The 17,247-nt window shown below is 34.6% G+C and overlaps 1 protein-coding gene across 3 annotated transcripts in view; it reads left to right on the plus strand.

Moving 5' to 3' along the window:
- The window catches only part of MDFIC (MyoD family inhibitor domain containing), an 89,475-nt gene that overhangs the window by 50,829 nt on the left and 21,399 nt on the right, over positions 1 to 17,247 (plus strand). For all 3 annotated transcript variants that reach the window (XM_037740801.1, XM_017535043.2, XM_017535044.2), the window contains exon 4: positions 7,411 to 7,686. In XM_037740801.1, the coding sequence (XP_037596729.1) occupies positions 7,411 to 7,686 (276 nt within the window). The remainder of the gene's footprint in view (positions 1 to 7,410; positions 7,687 to 17,247) is intronic.

Consider the following 17,247-nt stretch of genomic DNA (forward strand, 5'->3'; position numbering starts at 1 on the left):
CAAAAACAAAACAGAAAAACAAAAAACTACATTATATCATTATCATACCTCATTAATAATTAGACCTTGCATTGTAAAGATTGTCAACTTTTTTTTTCTTTTTCTCTTTTCTTTTTTTATTATTTCTTAAGACAGGATCTCCCTCTGTTACTCAGGCTGGAGTGCAGTGGTCTGATCATGGTTCACTGTAACCTCGCCTTCCTGAGCTCGAACCACCTTCCTAACTTAGTATCCTGAGTAGCTGGGACTACAGACATGGGCCATCACACCCGGCTAATTTTTTTTAATTTTTCGTAGAAACAAGAGTTTCACTATGTTGCTCTGGCTGATCTCCAACTCCTGGGCTCAAGTAATCCTCCCACCTCAGCCTCCCAAAGCACTGGGCTCTGCGCCTGGTTCAGATTGCCTATTTTCTAAGATCCACTGTAGCTGTGGATTAAGCAGCATTCTTTCTACTGCTATTAAGAGCTTGTTTATATATTACTAATAGATTGTTTATATTTGTAGCTGATCATCATTTAAACATTTATTTCTTGTGAAATTTGACATATTTTGAGTCATTTGGGCAAAGGGCAGTTTATGTATCATAGATATATATGTATGAATATGTATGTATATATGAATATATGTGTATATATGAATATGTATATATGAATATATGTGTGTGTGTGTGTATATATATATATTCACAGTACATAGTTGTTAATAGGCCTTGATAGGTGCTATTAATGTTTTACAGAGTCCCAACATTAATTCTGTAGCTTAAATAGGATAAAAGTGAATTCCTTATGGAACAGTAGGAAATGAGCACTGCAGGTCAGTGAGAGAGGCTCCCCTCCTTGCTGCCATGCAGATTCTTTTTGTTTTTTTCTCTCCAGCATCCCTTAAGAGATTTCACTCAACTGTGATCAAAACTGGTTTGCTGCCAACTGCAAAAAAGAAAGTAGAGAGGGCACACCCAGGTTTTAAAGCCCAGTCCTAAAAGTGGCAGAAATAATTCCAGCCCTCATTCTTTTAGAGAGAACATGGCTACATAGCCGAACCTAACTGCAAGGAAAAACTGGGAAATGGGACTAGCCATGTACTTAGGACAACTGGGAAAATTAATTTGAAGAAGAGTCTGTCACTCCATATATTATTTAAATCTGTTTAAGTACTCTCTAAATGTTCTTTATGAAATGCAAAAAAATTATTGCCTCTCTAAACAACCTCTAAAGTTTTATCCTTTCTTTGGTGAGGGTGGGGTTCTACCTCCTGTTGTAATCTGGAGTTGTACTGCCTGTTGACATCTGCAGATTTATTTTGCAATCATTAAAACTGAACTAATGTTAAAAATTCTGTAAGATATGATATAATCATAAAACAATTGCCTCCTCTGCGAGTTCCCAGCCAGGTCGTTACAGAATTTGACTGGGATCCTTAAATTGATCAATGCTCCAGAAAATGTCAGGATCCCAAAATGTATTTCAGTATGTTAAATATATACATCAAATAAAATTAAGATGGAAAATATGATCTCATAAAAGAGTCCAGAAGCTCAAGAGGTAAAGGAAAAAAGAAAAAAATTAGAAGGCCCTTTCAGGGGAACTAAAGAAACAGATACTGAAAGTGCCAGGAGCTTCTAGACTATGTCAATATTAGGATACACGGTGTCCATATTGAGAAATATTTGGATCAACTTGATGAAAAAAGCTGGGTGTTAGGATGTTTATTTTGGTTGATTTTAGCCTAAATTCACATTATATAGCAATATAAAAGATAGTTTTATCATATTAGTGCATATTGAAGTAACTTCATTTTCCATTTAAAGCTGTTGTTATATATATATGCTTATTATATATATCATATTTGATATATATTACATATATATATCCTCCACTATCTGTATGTGTGTATATTTGTCCCATTGTGACCATGGAGTGGCAAGGTTCTGGGCACCAGATAAGGCTTTGTTGCTATCCCTGAGGAAAGTCATTTAGTTTTACAGCAAGTCATTTTCCCCCTTCATATTCTACATTGAACGTTTTGTTACTGACAATTTTACATCCTGAGCATTTAATTTTGATTTTTTTATGTGTACAACAACCATTTAAACTGAATAGCATGAGAATTGTTTTGTAATCTTATTAAATCTGACTTGTGTAAGGAGACCAGTAGCTGAAGATGATTTGCACATGCTAATAGATTATACGTTATAGCAAAATGTTGCTTTATATTGCTACTCCAGCAGCTTTGGTTTCAAGCATAGTTATTACTAGCTACAATATCACCAATTTTAAAAAATGTATATCAAAAGAAGTTCATGCTATTGACTCATTTACTCCCATATTTATTATTCTTATTGAAAATCGCTAGACCTAATTCTATTGGTTTCCTTCCTGATTGAAAACATTTGAACCTAGAAAGCACAGTATTTCTTAAGACATTTGTAACTATTCATCATAGATATTAAAATTACAATCATGCTGCATTGTGTCAGCAATGATTATTTTTTTCCAAATTTTTACACATATGGTAAGCGGGTGACCAATGCTATCCAGGTTTGAAGATGCTGAATGTTCTTATAAGTGGTATTTGAAATTTTGATGTGTATTGCATTCATTACCGAATATCAAGAATACATGGTTTTTTTTTTTTTTTGCTAGTATTATAGAGTAAATTTAAAATAGGATCTTTTGTAGAAGCACCCATCCTGTTTAGAATGATATAACAGATGCTGAATGTTCACATATCAAACAAAATGCCAGCTTTCTGTAGAAAAGAGGTGTCAAAAAGTTTCTTTGTACCTTTAACGCATGTGATTATGTAGTACAAAATGCAGAGTTTGTAAAATTTCTTGAATATACAGGCAAAAAAATGAATAATTCAGAACAACTCATAAGTTCTACATTCTATTGTCCCTTTATAACGCAGGCAGAAGATAGCAGTGCGCTCCCAATAGAGCTGAATTTGCACAAGTTACACCTCTCAAAATGCCAGATGGTCTATGGTCTACTTTTGAGAGCTGTCATATATGTAAAGATTTGAAAAAAGAAAGACAGCTGAATGAGAGCAGTGGATCATTAAAGGGAGAGCGAGGGTCCCTAGGCATCACTTGTGTTTTAAGAAGCATTGTGTCGTTTCCATATTAGCGTGCTTTTTTTTTTTTTTTTTTTTNAAGCCATACACAACTTTGGCACAATAAGGAGGAAATCTGTTTAAAGTCAAGTTGTTGTGGTTTAATTGGTCAGGCATTTTTGTTCTTTATTTGAAAATAAAATCATGTTTGCTACTTGGTTTTAACTGTAATTTTACCATAATTCAAGTCATACCTATAAACAGTTATCAATAAAGTTAAATTTAATTTTTGTTGAGATAGTTAATGTATTTAAGGCTTACCCAGTTTTGATTTGACTTACGTACTACACACACCTGGCAAAATTATTCAACTAAGAAATTGTTTTAATTTAAAAAAAGTTGGAGTAAAGGGATAATACTTGGTTATCTGATTATAATCCAATCTGTAGTGAAAATAATTAGGTGACAGTGAAACAAAAATAATGTACTATTACTTATCTGCCAACAGATACGGATATCATTTTGAAGACTGAGATATAGATAAATCATTAAGAATGCATGAGAATAGCACTCCAGCCATACCTAGTAATTTGCAAATAGTCAATTTTGATATCAGAAAAAGGTCAAATATGTTAATTTTAGAATTTGGTAGCAGGATACAAGTGTCTTTCACCACTCTTTATTTATTGAAAATGTTTATTACATAGTAATTCTAAATTTATTTTGGATTATGAAATTTGACAGGATGTTTTTGAATGACAAGGAGTCTCCTCAGCATTGGTCAATGACATTTCAGCTTAAGCTCTCAGATTGCTTGAATTATTCTTTTCAGAGGAAAAAGTGGCCCAAAACATTCATTTATTTGGTGAGATAATTAGAAAGAGCTCTGAAAAGAACACTAAATTAGGTTTAACTGTTTTTTTTTTTGTAAATTTTGGCATCTGTTTGCATAGATATACATAACTAGCTTTATGTCCAATAGCAGTCATTAGAATGCCATTCTAGTTGATACAGGAAGTTACAGAAGCAGCAAATTAATATCTAAATCCAACGATTGCACACCGATAAGAAATAGATCTCCCTTTAGAGATGCTTTGTAGATTTTAGTTATAAGAAGGGCATATATAATTGCTAAGCAGATGTTTACTTTTAGACTATTATTCCTCTTTATCACTAAATAACTGAAAAACTATAACAGGATTTTCTATATTTTTATAAATCAGATAATGTTAATAGACTTGGCATGAAAGTATGCATTTAAATAAAATAATCCATCATTTTTCTTGAAATATGCTTATAAATGAGTAGAATGTTTTGATATGTTATGATATTTTTCTTTATAATACATAGGATATATGAACAAAACTTTAAATAAACAATGGCTTACTAAAGACTTACTCAGATGCAAACTGTCTTATTTTTTTCTGAAAAATGTTTCAAGTCCTATCTAATCCCCATACTAAAGATAATAAGTTCTCTTCAGCACATTTATCAACCCCATGTATAACTGTTATAGGTTTACTGCAATACCTTTTCCAAGTGGAACAATTCTTCATAGTCTTATGTAATTTGCATTTCATAATTGCTCATAATCGTGAACAGAAAAAAAGACTAATTAAAACAGCAAGTTTTAGATTTTGAAATTCCAGGAAATTATACCACAGCAAAATTTTCACAATAATTTTTTGTTGTTGTTGCTGGTGATTTTGCTGAAAAGCTGTCATTTATAGCTTTCCTTAAAATTTATACAGTGAAGGTAAATGATTTTAATAGTAACCTTAATACTTAACCAATGTAAATAGATAACTTTTGGGGGGCCATCAGGGCTTTTAGCTGCAAAAATCTTGACTAATTTAAATAGAAAATAAATTTATTAGCAGCACACAGATGCTCCCAGAGTTATACAGACAAGGATCAGGTCCATCCATTTAGTAGGGCTTTTCTATTGAAAATCCCACTGCTATAGCACTGGGCCACTGTTTTGCTAGGAGGTGGACACCATAACTTGTCCCTCACTGCCAAAGTCAACAAACACCTCTTCATTGCCTGTGTTGAGAGACTCCACCACCCTGGTGTGGCTAACAGCTTGCATCGATCACTTCCAAATGCAAGCCATGCTTATGTTCAGTAGAACTTAGGTCACATCCTTGTCCTCTGGTTCCAGAGTAGCCTAGGGATGTCATAGAGGAATTTACCTAACCCCATGAGTGTGACCAGAAATGCCGGACACCACAACACAACACAACACAACATAACACTTGAATATTCACCCCATTTGTTTTATGATTCATTGGCTAAAGAATCATATTTGTTTGTGCTTATGCTATTAAAACAGTCTTGTCCATTTTCACGTTAAATAAATGTTTTGTCTTTTCTATATAGGCATTTATTAAACTTGGAATTTACATGTACCAATTATATTAATTACGTGATACCCAAATTGTATTGTTAATTATATAAATATTATATTTATATATTTAATATATAATGTATATAATATATAAATATTATTAGATATGTATATAATTAACATAATTATGCTATATTAATATAAACAACCTATGTTGTATCTTGCTATATTAATATTTATGTCAATATTAATATTATTTAATTATATTTATTGATATAATACATACATTAATTATACATATTAATTATACCCAAATTTGTAGGTGTGTGCATGTCTACCTAACATTAATATATGAGTCCCATGTTTGGGTCTCAATAATTTCATAAGCTTCATTGGCTTATATGTCTCTGCTTTATCCAATGCCTCACTGCTTTAGGTACTGTAATATAAATATCTCATAAGTCAAATCCCACAACACTCTTTTCCTTTTTAAAATTTCCTTGGTGTTTCTTGATTACTGTTCCATCTAAATATTTGGATCAGCTTGTCAAATTCCAAAACAGGCGTGTTGGAAGTGTTATGGAACTGGCATTAAATAATAAATTGGGGAGAATTAACATAAATAACATTTATACTCTCTCCACTTATTTGAGTTTCTTTTATGCCTTTCAGTCGTGTTTTGTCATTTTTGCCATAAAACCTCTGTCCATTTTTTTCTAGTTTAATTCCAAGATACGTATAGCATCTTTTGTTTGTTCGTTGGCTTATTCTTTCTTTTTTTGCTATTGTGAAGAGTTGTTTGGCTTGTGTCTTTGTTAATTGGTTATACTATTTCCATATAGGAGCATTGTTGATTTTATATGGTTCTTCGTGTATCAATCTCGCTAAATTTTTGGACTTTCAGTATTTATAGTGTCTTAGATTATCCCCAGAACATTCAAATCTGTGCATATCTCAAAAATTTTGTTTATTCTGGTCTAGAAGTCGGACGTATTAAATTTCTTTGTCTTGTTTACTGCCTGTACTATGATCTCCTATGTAATGTTGTATAAGTTGTGTAAAGGTGGACATTCTTTGCTGGTTCCTGACCTCAGGGAGTATGTCTAAGGTCCTGACATTTAATTTTGGTAGATATGTTTTATTTAAAAAAATAGCTTATATTCCTAACTTTTCATAACTGGTTTGTTTAAAAATCAAATTAAAGAATAAATATGGAAAATATTTTCTTCTGCAGGATTTATAATGGGATTTTTAAAGAAAGCACTGTATATCTCTTTGTATTGCCCAGCTTTGAATACCAGAACTTATCATTTCTTTCCTTTTATTTGAAAAAACAACTGAGTTGTTTATTAGTTGTAGTAGTGTTAAGATAACACTGTTGTGTCTATTGCACAAAGAAGGCCCAGCACATAGAAAACAATCAGTATTCTCTGAATAAGAACCACCCAAAACAGTATTTCTCTGCTCTACTTTTTATATCCTTGTACAAACCCACTTTTGATGAGCCTGTTCCCATTTTTCCTTTTAGTAAATTATACTTTCTCTATGTCTCTTTCAGTAAATTATATTTTCTCTATGTCTACCTGAGTTGTTTATTAGTTGTAGTAGTATTGAGATAACACTGTTGTGTCTATTGCACAAAGAGGGCCCAGCACATAGAAAACAATCAGTTTTCTCTGAATGAGAATTACTTTTTCAGATTTTTAACTTGAATTTCCTTTAAAACCACCCAAAACAGCATTTCTCTGCTCTACTTTTTATATCCTTGTACAAACCCACTTTTGATGACCCCATTCCCATTTTTCCTTCTAGTAATTTATACTTTCTCTATGTCTATGTTAGTATTTTTCTTCCTTTCTTTTCTTTGTTGCCTCTTCAGTGTTAGTATCATGGGTAAAACCCCAAATCTCTGTTATTGAATGTGTTTTCATTATGTAAAAATCTTAATTTATTTTTCTTTGACTGGCTGACTTTTTTCTTTTTTCTTTTCTTTTTTTTTTTAGCCCAACCTCAGCGCTTGCCTCAGCTTCAGACTTCAGCACAGGCACTGAGTGATGAGGAAATAAGCAAGATAAAGAACGGCCACACAGGTCTGAGCAATGGAAATGGAATTCACCATGGGGCCAAACATGGATCCACAGATAATCGCAAACTTTCAGCACCTGTTTCTCAAAAAATGCATAGAAAAATTCAGTCCAGCTTGTCTGTAAACAGCGATATCAGTAAGAAGAGCAAAGTAAATGCTGTCTTTTCCCAAAAGACAGGCTCTTCACCTGAAGGTAAGTTTGAGATATATGTAGATTTTATTTGACTAGATGTAAAATAATATTTTCTGGTAATTATTTGATCAAGCCAATATAATTGAAGAATCTTGCTTATCCTTCAGACAAACAGGAATTTTGGTAAAATACAGTTTAACTTCCCCAAAGGAAAGCACAAGTTAGAAAAGGAAGCAGTGGCAGCTGACATCCTGCTTTTAGATGATCGTCTTCTAGAGTGAATAGTCATTACTTTAAATATATCTGCTATACTTCTTTTTTTAATGCCACATTTAAAAATATAAATACAACATTTCGATGGCATACACGAGTATGTGTGTGTGTATTTTTATCCCTCCCTGATGCAATATGTTATTCTATAGTTCAGAGATAAGATTACCTGCTTGTATTTTTGTCTTGCAAATCAGTTCTTAAATAGACAAAGTTAAAATGAGAGAAAGATTAGGTAATTTTCACACTCTTGCCAGGGAATGGGCCAAGTGATTTTTGTTGCATGACTGACCAGCATCTTCCAGCCACCATGTTGGCCAGCACTGCAACTACCTCCACTCCCATCACATTCCAGCCTCACTGTGGTCTGGTCACCAACTCCTCCTTTAGAGGCACTTGGCTGTGTTCTCTGACCCCTGGGGAACTAGTTATTACCTCTTCAGTTCTATCTCATACTGCCCTTGGCCGGGTTAAAGGTAGGTTAAATACTATGAACCTGAGAAAGTTTTTCTTTATTAATCAAACAAATTGCACAGGGTGACAAACTACAGACTCCCTTTACATGATTCATTTTATTATATTAAAAAAATAAAAATCTCCTCCCATATTTAAGGATCTGAATTTCTTTCAATGTATCCATGGTCCTCTGGTTTTCCTCCTTTCCCCTTTTAGCAGTTATTGGATGTCTAAAGTCTTGAATCTGTTATATGTATCTGATATACATATATTTCTCCTGATTCCCTTTTCCTTTCTATTCTGCTATGAAATCTTAAATAAGAGAAATTCTGTGGAATGCCTCTGTGAAGTTGGTCATGCTTATTCATAGAGATAAATTGAGTTGTAAATAGGAAATTGTATTGAGAATTACCAGTAATGAGTGGGAGAAAGGATATTACATTTTGGCTACAGGTGTCTCAAACTCAACTGAGATAAAGTGTTAGGTTGATCAAATGATATGATAATAAATGGTCTGCATAGTTCCAGGTCAGTGACACTACTTTCCAAACTAATTAGATTGAAAGGGACTTGATTGACACTTTAAAATGAGTTTGACATGTAAGCTGCATGGTCATCTCTGAAGCATAGGTAGGCTGTTAACTAAACCGGCTCTCCAAGGAGTTGGGAAGGCAGTGCAATTTTCTTTAGAGGATCTTCGCTTCTAGGTGATTGGGTGAAATAATTGAATGCAATTGAAATCTACTTGTTTTATACATTTGAATTTACTTACTATGTCCCTAACCTCTTATTTTCCATTTGATATTTACTTATTTTTGTATTAAAGAATGGGAACATTTGCATATCAATCCTAACTTGAAATAGTTTATGCAATTTTTATAATTTTTGTTATTTTTTGCCTTTAATGCCATGTCTGAATTTATTTCTAGTGTAAGAATGCAGCTTCTTAAGTAACATATGAAGGAGGAAGAAAATCACCAGTATGTGACTGAGATATAGTTTTACTCTTCCTCTTTCTCTTCCTTCTCCTTTCTTCTCCCCATTCCTTCCCGCTTTTTCTTTTTCTTTCTCTTCTCCTCTCATGCTCACTTTCACACTTATGGCCTATCACAGGGCTCTGGATAAAGGAAGTCTCTTGTAGTCTGCTTTTATCACAAAATATGTTCCAGATTGGGTTGGGGACATGAGGAGCATAAAATACAAATGTAACTGTCTAAATATATTTTGCAAAGTCTTACCCATATCTTCACTGTAAGACTGCAGAATTTAGACAATTGTAGGTTTCATTTATTACGATTGCTTGAATCTAGATGAAAGTTTCATTGTCCATATTTTTCTCAAAGTAGGATGTCTTCATGATTTTTCACTATTTAAGGTTGCACCCTAAAATTTTGTTGTTTCTTCCGACTTTCAGATTTGAAGTTACGTTTATTCTCTGGCAATGTGCTGTAATAAAGACCAAAACCAAACCAAAACAAAAAAATCTACTGAACTAGTAGATGGCAAATTAAAAGGAAAAACATTCTCAATTCTGCCACCAGTTTTCTAGGGGACTTGAGTTTCTATGGGCCTACTTTTTCTATGAAACGAAGGGTTTGGATTAGATAATTTTAAAAATTAAATTCAGTTCCAAGATTCTGTGAGCCTCTTTTTACAGCACCTGCTTTGCTCTCAGGATAGATCTCTTGCTGTATAGAAGATGTGATGTCTTGTTGAGGAAACACCTCACACCTGATGTGTGGAACAGGGCAGTGGCAGAAACAGTTGAGGTGGACAGAAATAGCACCTGAATTTCAGGGGATCCATATGTCAGAACAGTAAGCCTCAAATAGGCTTGATTTATTGTGCAAACAAAAACAGGTGGAAATTATTTTTTATAAAGAAATAAGAATGAGGGGATTTAGTGGCTAGGTGTCTTAGTCTGTTTGTACTGCTATAACATAATAGCTGAGACTAAAGGCGAGTCGGATTGGCTCGTACCTGTAATCCCAGCTCTTTGGGAGAGCTGCCAGGGAGGATCACTTGAGGCCAGGTGTTCAAGACCAGCCTGGGCTACATAGCAAGATCTCACCTCTACAAAAAAGAAAAAAAATATCTAGCTGGGCACAGTGGCATGTACCTGCAGCCTTAACTATTCAGGAGGCTGAGGTGGGAGGATCATTTGAGCCCAAGATTTTCAGGTTACAGTGAGCTATGATTGTGCCACTACATTCCAGCCTGGGTGACAAAGTGAGACCCTGTCTCTAAAATAAATAAATAAATAGATAAATAAATAAACAAAACACCTGAGACTGGATATTTGACGAAGATCAGAAGTTTATTTTCTCTCAGTTTTGGATGCTGGGAGGAGCAAAATCAAGGTGCTGGCAGGGTAGGTTGTCTGGTGATGGCCATTCTCTGCTTCTAAGATGATGCCTTGTTGCTGCATCCTTGGAAAGGGAGGAGCGCTGTGTCCTCCCATGGCAGAAAGCAGAAGGGCAAGAGACCAAAACCTGCATGAAACCTCTTTTATAATGGCCTTAATCTCCTTAATTAAGGAGAAGGCCTCATGACCAAATCACCTCTTAAAGGACTTGACTTACCTTTTAATACCATCACATTGGCCATTAAGTTTCAACATGTGGGTTTTGGAGAGGTTACATTCAAACCATAGTATAAGGCTTTACTCAGTTTTTTTATTTTTCTGCTTCACATTTTTGTTAAATCATCATCTTCTATGCCTGTTCTTCCACCAGCAAATAGACAAGCAAATAGCAAACAAATCGCAAAATAATATTAACTAAAATTCTCAAAAGCAACTAATCATGCCCACTTTGACAATGTTTTGCATGTTGACATACAAACATGGTGCTTGTGGTTGTGATTTTCACACTGCATATAAATTATATCAACAACTAAAAGAGTTTTTTTGTTCCGATAAGGGAATACAATATTTACAAATTTTCTAGTGTTTGATTAAGAACACTAAAGGTGTCTTTGCTAACCAGCATAGCAAAGCCCTGCTAAGACATGATTCATACCAGCCATAATTGAGTCTGTGGGTTGGCAAGATGTTTTAATATGTCTTTATCTGTGAGTGTCCTAAGGCCTGAGAACAAAGAGGCCTGTACTTCATGAGTACTTTTTAAGCCATGTTGATTCATATAATTAGAGTGCCTTGTATGTACCACCTGCTTCTCTCACATGAACTCATTTAGTCCTCCCAACAACACTGCAATTCTATGAATTATATGAAATTATCTAATTATAAAGGAGGAAACTGAGGCACAGAGAAGTTAAAGGAAACTACCGAAGGCAACTGGTGCATGGTAAAATTGAGATTCAAACTCAGACATTCTGGTTCCACAGTCCATGTTCCTAACCTCTGTGCTATTTTGTGTAACTGAAGTTTTCTGAGAAAAAGGTAATTTATCGGACATTTCAACATCACATAGGATGTTCATGGGTTACAGCTGTGGGCCAAAAAGCGATTTTCTTATTAGTACACATTTGCCTCTTGAAGCCCTTCATACCACAGTTTTGAAAACAACTCTCACACCTGTGCTGAAAAGGCTGGACTGAGTCTGAGTAAAAAAAAAAAATGCTTTAATGCATGTGGTGCTCAACATAGAAGCATCGTAGAATCTCTCAAGAGTTAATGAATGATACAATGCTCTATTCCAAATCACTTTATCCTACTCTTCCTTGAAACAAGCCCTGGAAAATAAAATGTGTGCTCATAGTCACACAAAAAAATGTTCTTTTAAAAAGTTCCATTTTTGCAATAAAGGAAAAAAATCCATGTGGGAAAAAATTGCATGTTTTATTTAAAGGTTATTAAATTAGTAGATTTCTACTTGTTTTGTATAATTAAATATTTTCATACATACTTTAATTTTCTGATTGCATCACCCAGGTGGAGAATTTTAAGACTAAATGTTTAAGATTCTTGACCTTTGAAATAATTATAGTATAATTTAGTATCATATAATATTCAAATTGCCAAGGGTTTTCATTAGACTCAAAGACACTTCTCTTATCATAGGAATGGTAAATCCTAATGTGTTTTACATGTGCCAGTTATATCTATATATTTTTATAAAAATCAAGTTCCAACAAAATACTTTTAAAAAGATTTTATACTTGTTAGGAATTTTTGATAGTTAATTTACACTCCATACTTGATATTCCACATTTAGAATGTATAGAGAAATGTATATCTAGTCCTAGTATATCATTGAACATAAATGCTAAACAAGACAATGAAGACCATTATACAGATGGAAATAACTACAATCATCTCATTTTTAATCACATTGAAGCAGTATGGTGTAGTAATTAGAGCACAAACTCTGAAACTAGTCTGGTTGGGATCAAATATTGGCTTTATTAGTAACCAGTGATGTGTCCTTGGGCAGGATACTTAGCTTCTTTTTGCATCAATATCTCATCTCTAAATTGGGGAAATTATTAGTACCTACTTCATAGGATTGTTATGAAGAAGACTTGAATTGGTACTGTTTAGTGCTTAGAATACAGACTGGCCCAGATGAAGTGTTCGATATGTGTTAGCTGCTGTTATGATCATTAGTATTAAGGTTCACAGTGGGGTCAGGAATGTTAGCTTTATGGAAAAGTCAGTGCCTGGAGGGGGACCTGAAAGACAAGACAAAGATAGTTTAGGGAGTTGGGAATAGAGGGAGGCATTCAAAGCCAAAGGACCTTTTTTTTTTTTTTGAAGGGGGGGTGCTTTTCTTTTTTTTAACTTTAATTTTAAATTCAGGGGTACATGTGAAGCTTTGTTAGATAGGTAAATATGTGTCATGGGGTTTTGTTGTACAGGTTATTTTATACCCCATATATTAAGCCTAGTGCCCCCTGGTTATTTTTCCTGATCCTCCCCGTCTTCTCACTCCTGTCTCTGAAAGTTCCCAGTGTGTGTTGCTCCTGTCTATGTAAATTCATGAATTTGTATGTTTTATTCAGAGAACCATAAACAGTTTGCTGTTGCGCAGAAGCTAAATTAGTAGAGAAGACACTAGAGGAGTAGGAATGGACCAGCCTATAAAACCCAGGATGCCCTGTTCTTCTGAAACTATTAACATCACACAGATTTATATTATTTATCTAAACGATATCATATCCCATATATACCTTTTTGGAAAATTGTGTTTTCTTTTCTCTCTGTACTACAAAAATTCCATGATTGGAATTATATAGAATAGGGTCCTTTCTTACCTGTAGCCAATAGTGCTATGTATTAACCTGCCCTGTCATCTGGACTCTGATTGCCTTTGCAGTCTTTTGTACATTAATAATGAATTGTTATCAAAAAGGAAATTATGAATTGGTTTTAGATGTGTTGAACATGGGATGCTAATAAGCTCCATAGGAGACATTTGGACCTATGGAAGGACTGAAACCCAGTTTGTATTTTACAAGATTTTTCTGCTTTCTTTTTTTAAAAACATTTTTTGGTTTCTAAGGTCTATGACCTTACTTTGTTTTCTTTTTAGGCTTTGCTTCTTTGTCTTTTCGGTGCATTTTTTTCTTGCATTTTTAGCAAAACAGCTTTTCAGAATATGCCAGAGGGATAGTGCATACTCCCCCCGCAGCAAGAGTACAGCCAAGATTCTCCAGGAGACAGTCTGGGTAGGGCGCACAGCTTTAAAAAAGGATGAAGCATAATTGGGCAGGACAGTTAGAAAAGCCCATAAAGTGATTTCACCTCCTTCCTTGTGAATCACTGGTAAAATGGTAAAAATATCTTTCCTTGACCTTACTACTTCCCCTTCCTTTCGTCATTTGCAAACTCCAGGCCTAACTCCTTGCACTTGGAATTGTGCCTCCGCTGTAATCCATAGATGTGTCTGTACACATGGTCAGGTGAGACACTGCCGAATGCCCTTGTTTCTTTTCTCCCCGCAGCCTGGAATGTTCTCATAACTCTCTTTGCATTCTTGATCTCTACACATTTTTTTTTTTTTTCAGAACTCATCTTAGGCATCATCGCCTGATGACCCATTTTGGGCTAATTGTCCCTCTTTTGGGTCTCCACAGCATGCTTGGGGCACAAAATTGTACTGAAGTGTATCTATTAATCTGCCTTTCTGTATTAAAATGTAATCTCATTGAAAACAAGATTCTGTCTTACTCATCTTTTAATGTTTAGCATACAGACTAGTGCCTGTCTTATACAAGTTCAGTAAAAAGTGAGTTAGGAGTGTTAACTGGAGAACTGGACTTGTTCTTTACCGCTCCATAGACGCTGTGGTTGAAGGGAAAGGAGTAGCTGAAATCCTTGAGGGAGAGAATGTGAATAAATAAAATGAAAGGCAAATGTTGGAGCTAAAAGAAATACAAAAAGAGACTCCCCAGAGGGAGGCCTGGAACTCAGAGCTCCTACCTCCTAACCGCATTAAGTTTTCTCACTATTTCATATGGTTTTCAAACAACTACATATTCCTGAATTTTGAAACTGGGAAAAGAAACTATAAAGGTAAAATTGAAATTGAGTTGTTTGCTGTTTGTTTCAACAGCATTGTAAAATATTACATTCATTTTTTTCCCATAAAAAGCATCTCCGTTTTGACTATAATTGTAGAAGTGCTACAGTAGTATTTTAGTGGAAAGATAATAATAGGAACTCATGATATGACCATAAAAGTTATAATCAGAGCTTCCAGAAACAAATTTTCTGTGACTTTGGCAAGATATGTCACTGCATTCCTCAAAATACTTAATTTGCTTGGATGATGTTTTGTTTTTTTATGTTCTGTTTTCTCAGGCACAGTGCCTTCCATCCCATGTCACAATAATGGTGTGAGCAAAAGGTTTAGAATTCTGCTTTCCAATGCAATATTTGCTAGCTCTTTGGAAAATAGGACTTGAAGAAATTTCACTGCTCAGCCAAAATGTTAAATGGAAAAATAGTAATACAATGAGGGGTGTGTGTATGAAGAGTAGGCATGATCAAAGTTGACTATATCAAAGCATAAATCATTCTACACATATAAATCATTAATTTTTGTTTACTTGAAATATTTAAATTAGCTGGTTTTTTAAAAATTAAAGCAATTATCCATCAGAAGTGTTTATAAATAGTAAATGTTTCTGTAGGGCCAAAAGTAAGCATTTAAGTACCTTTAGAGTTTAGGAAAATAAGTTAAATATGTAGTTTGTTCTCATACCTATCTATTTGGTGAGAGGCAAAGAAAATATTTTACAAGGTTCTGAAAAATATGTGACTTAGTATTGAAACATAGAGATAACTCAAAATATGCTTCAAGGCTCAGAGTTCTTTTTTTGTAATAACAAATTACAGGCCATCTTAAAGAAGAGATATAAGCTATCAGCTATGTATGGACTTCATTTATGTATGGACAGACTTTTGGTTTTGTAGACAAGCTGTCTTAGGTCAGTGCTCTAGCAAATTAAATTAGCTCAGCATTCACTCAGGAGAGGGGTGGGGAGGAAATAACACAATGGAGATACAGATAAATTGTCCAGGAAGCTTTGGGGTGTGGGGTAGTTGGATGCAAGAGACTATTTAGAAACCAAGCTCCAGAATCATGGAAAGAATTGAATAAATTTTATGATCCTACTAATGCACCAAGATTTTGTTTTGCTTTTTAGTACAGTGATGAAATGTTAGGTGATTTTATTTATTTATTTATTTTTTAGGTCAAACATAATATGTAGGCACAGTAGCCAGGCTGGAGATGAAAGTTTGTTCTTGAGGGATTCAATCCCAAGTGCTGTGTCAAGTGCAGGCAGTAGAGGAATTGAAGATTTACTATACAGTTTCAGGATTAAATGAATGGTCATTGTTCAGAGCTAAATCTGGGCAGACCTAGAAGAGCAGTCAGATATTATTCTGAGCATGACTATCATTAACATTTTAGTTCAGCTAGCTGGGAAATTGAATAGAGATTAGGAAATTAGGAGAAATAGCTGAATGTATTTTGGAGATGATCATGAGTTGAGTTTAGGTCTGTTCAGTTTTGTGAGATTATACACAATTTAAGAGAAGAGTTCCAAAATGCATTTGGAAATATACAACTGGAGCTGGAGAGAAGGAGTTAGAGGCAAACATACTTGTTTATATTTGTTCTCAGAGATATTTGACTATGAATCTGGATGAGTTTTTTAAAGTAGAGATTTAAGGGAAAAGGTCAGATGGCTGAGAACTGAGTGACTCAGGGATCACTGGAGGCCAGCCAGTTTGGTGGGATGGGAGTGTGGGTTCAGCTTGTGTGCTTGGGAGGCAATCCCATGGAAAGTTCAGATTTTTCTCCAGAGGTAATATCAGATAGACAGTAAGTCAGAGTCAGGCCATACTGATAAGATAGCCTAGGGGAAAGGTCACAGTGCAAAGAGAAGAGGAAGATTATCTGGCTGAGAGGAAACAAGAAAGGTGAGAGGAGAGACAGACTGTAGAGAATGATATCATGAGGCAGAAAAATAATTTTTTAAGAAGAGGAAGAGAACTGGTGCATATCTGGTGCATCATATCAAGGTGCACCAGATACTGATGACAGGTTCAGTCAGATGAGTACTGAAATATTTCTGTTGGTTGTGACAACGTGGGCGTCATTTGGTGACCTTATTAAGAGTTGTTTTCGTGGAGAAGCCACAATGATGTGGGTTGTGGAATGTGAAAACAATTCTAGAAAGGCCAAAATTCAGGGCAGAAGTGCAAGTCCAGAAGGCTTGTTTGTTTGGTTTGTATTATTTTGCTTTAAGATGGGAACAATTTCAGGATGTTTACATTTGGATGGAAAAGATCCAGGGAGAAGAAACATTTGAAGACATGAGAAGGTAATAATGATACCTTCTTGACAAGACAGGATATAGTGTCTTTAGGGTTTAGATCTAGAGTTTAATACACTGAACTAAATAAATGTGTTTACATTG

Source organism: Cebus imitator, unplaced genomic scaffold, assembly GCF_001604975.1.
Source record: "Cebus imitator isolate Cc_AM_T3 unplaced genomic scaffold, Cebus_imitator-1.0 Scaffold90, whole genome shotgun sequence".
NCBI lineage: Eukaryota > Metazoa > Chordata > Mammalia > Primates > Cebidae > Cebus > Cebus imitator.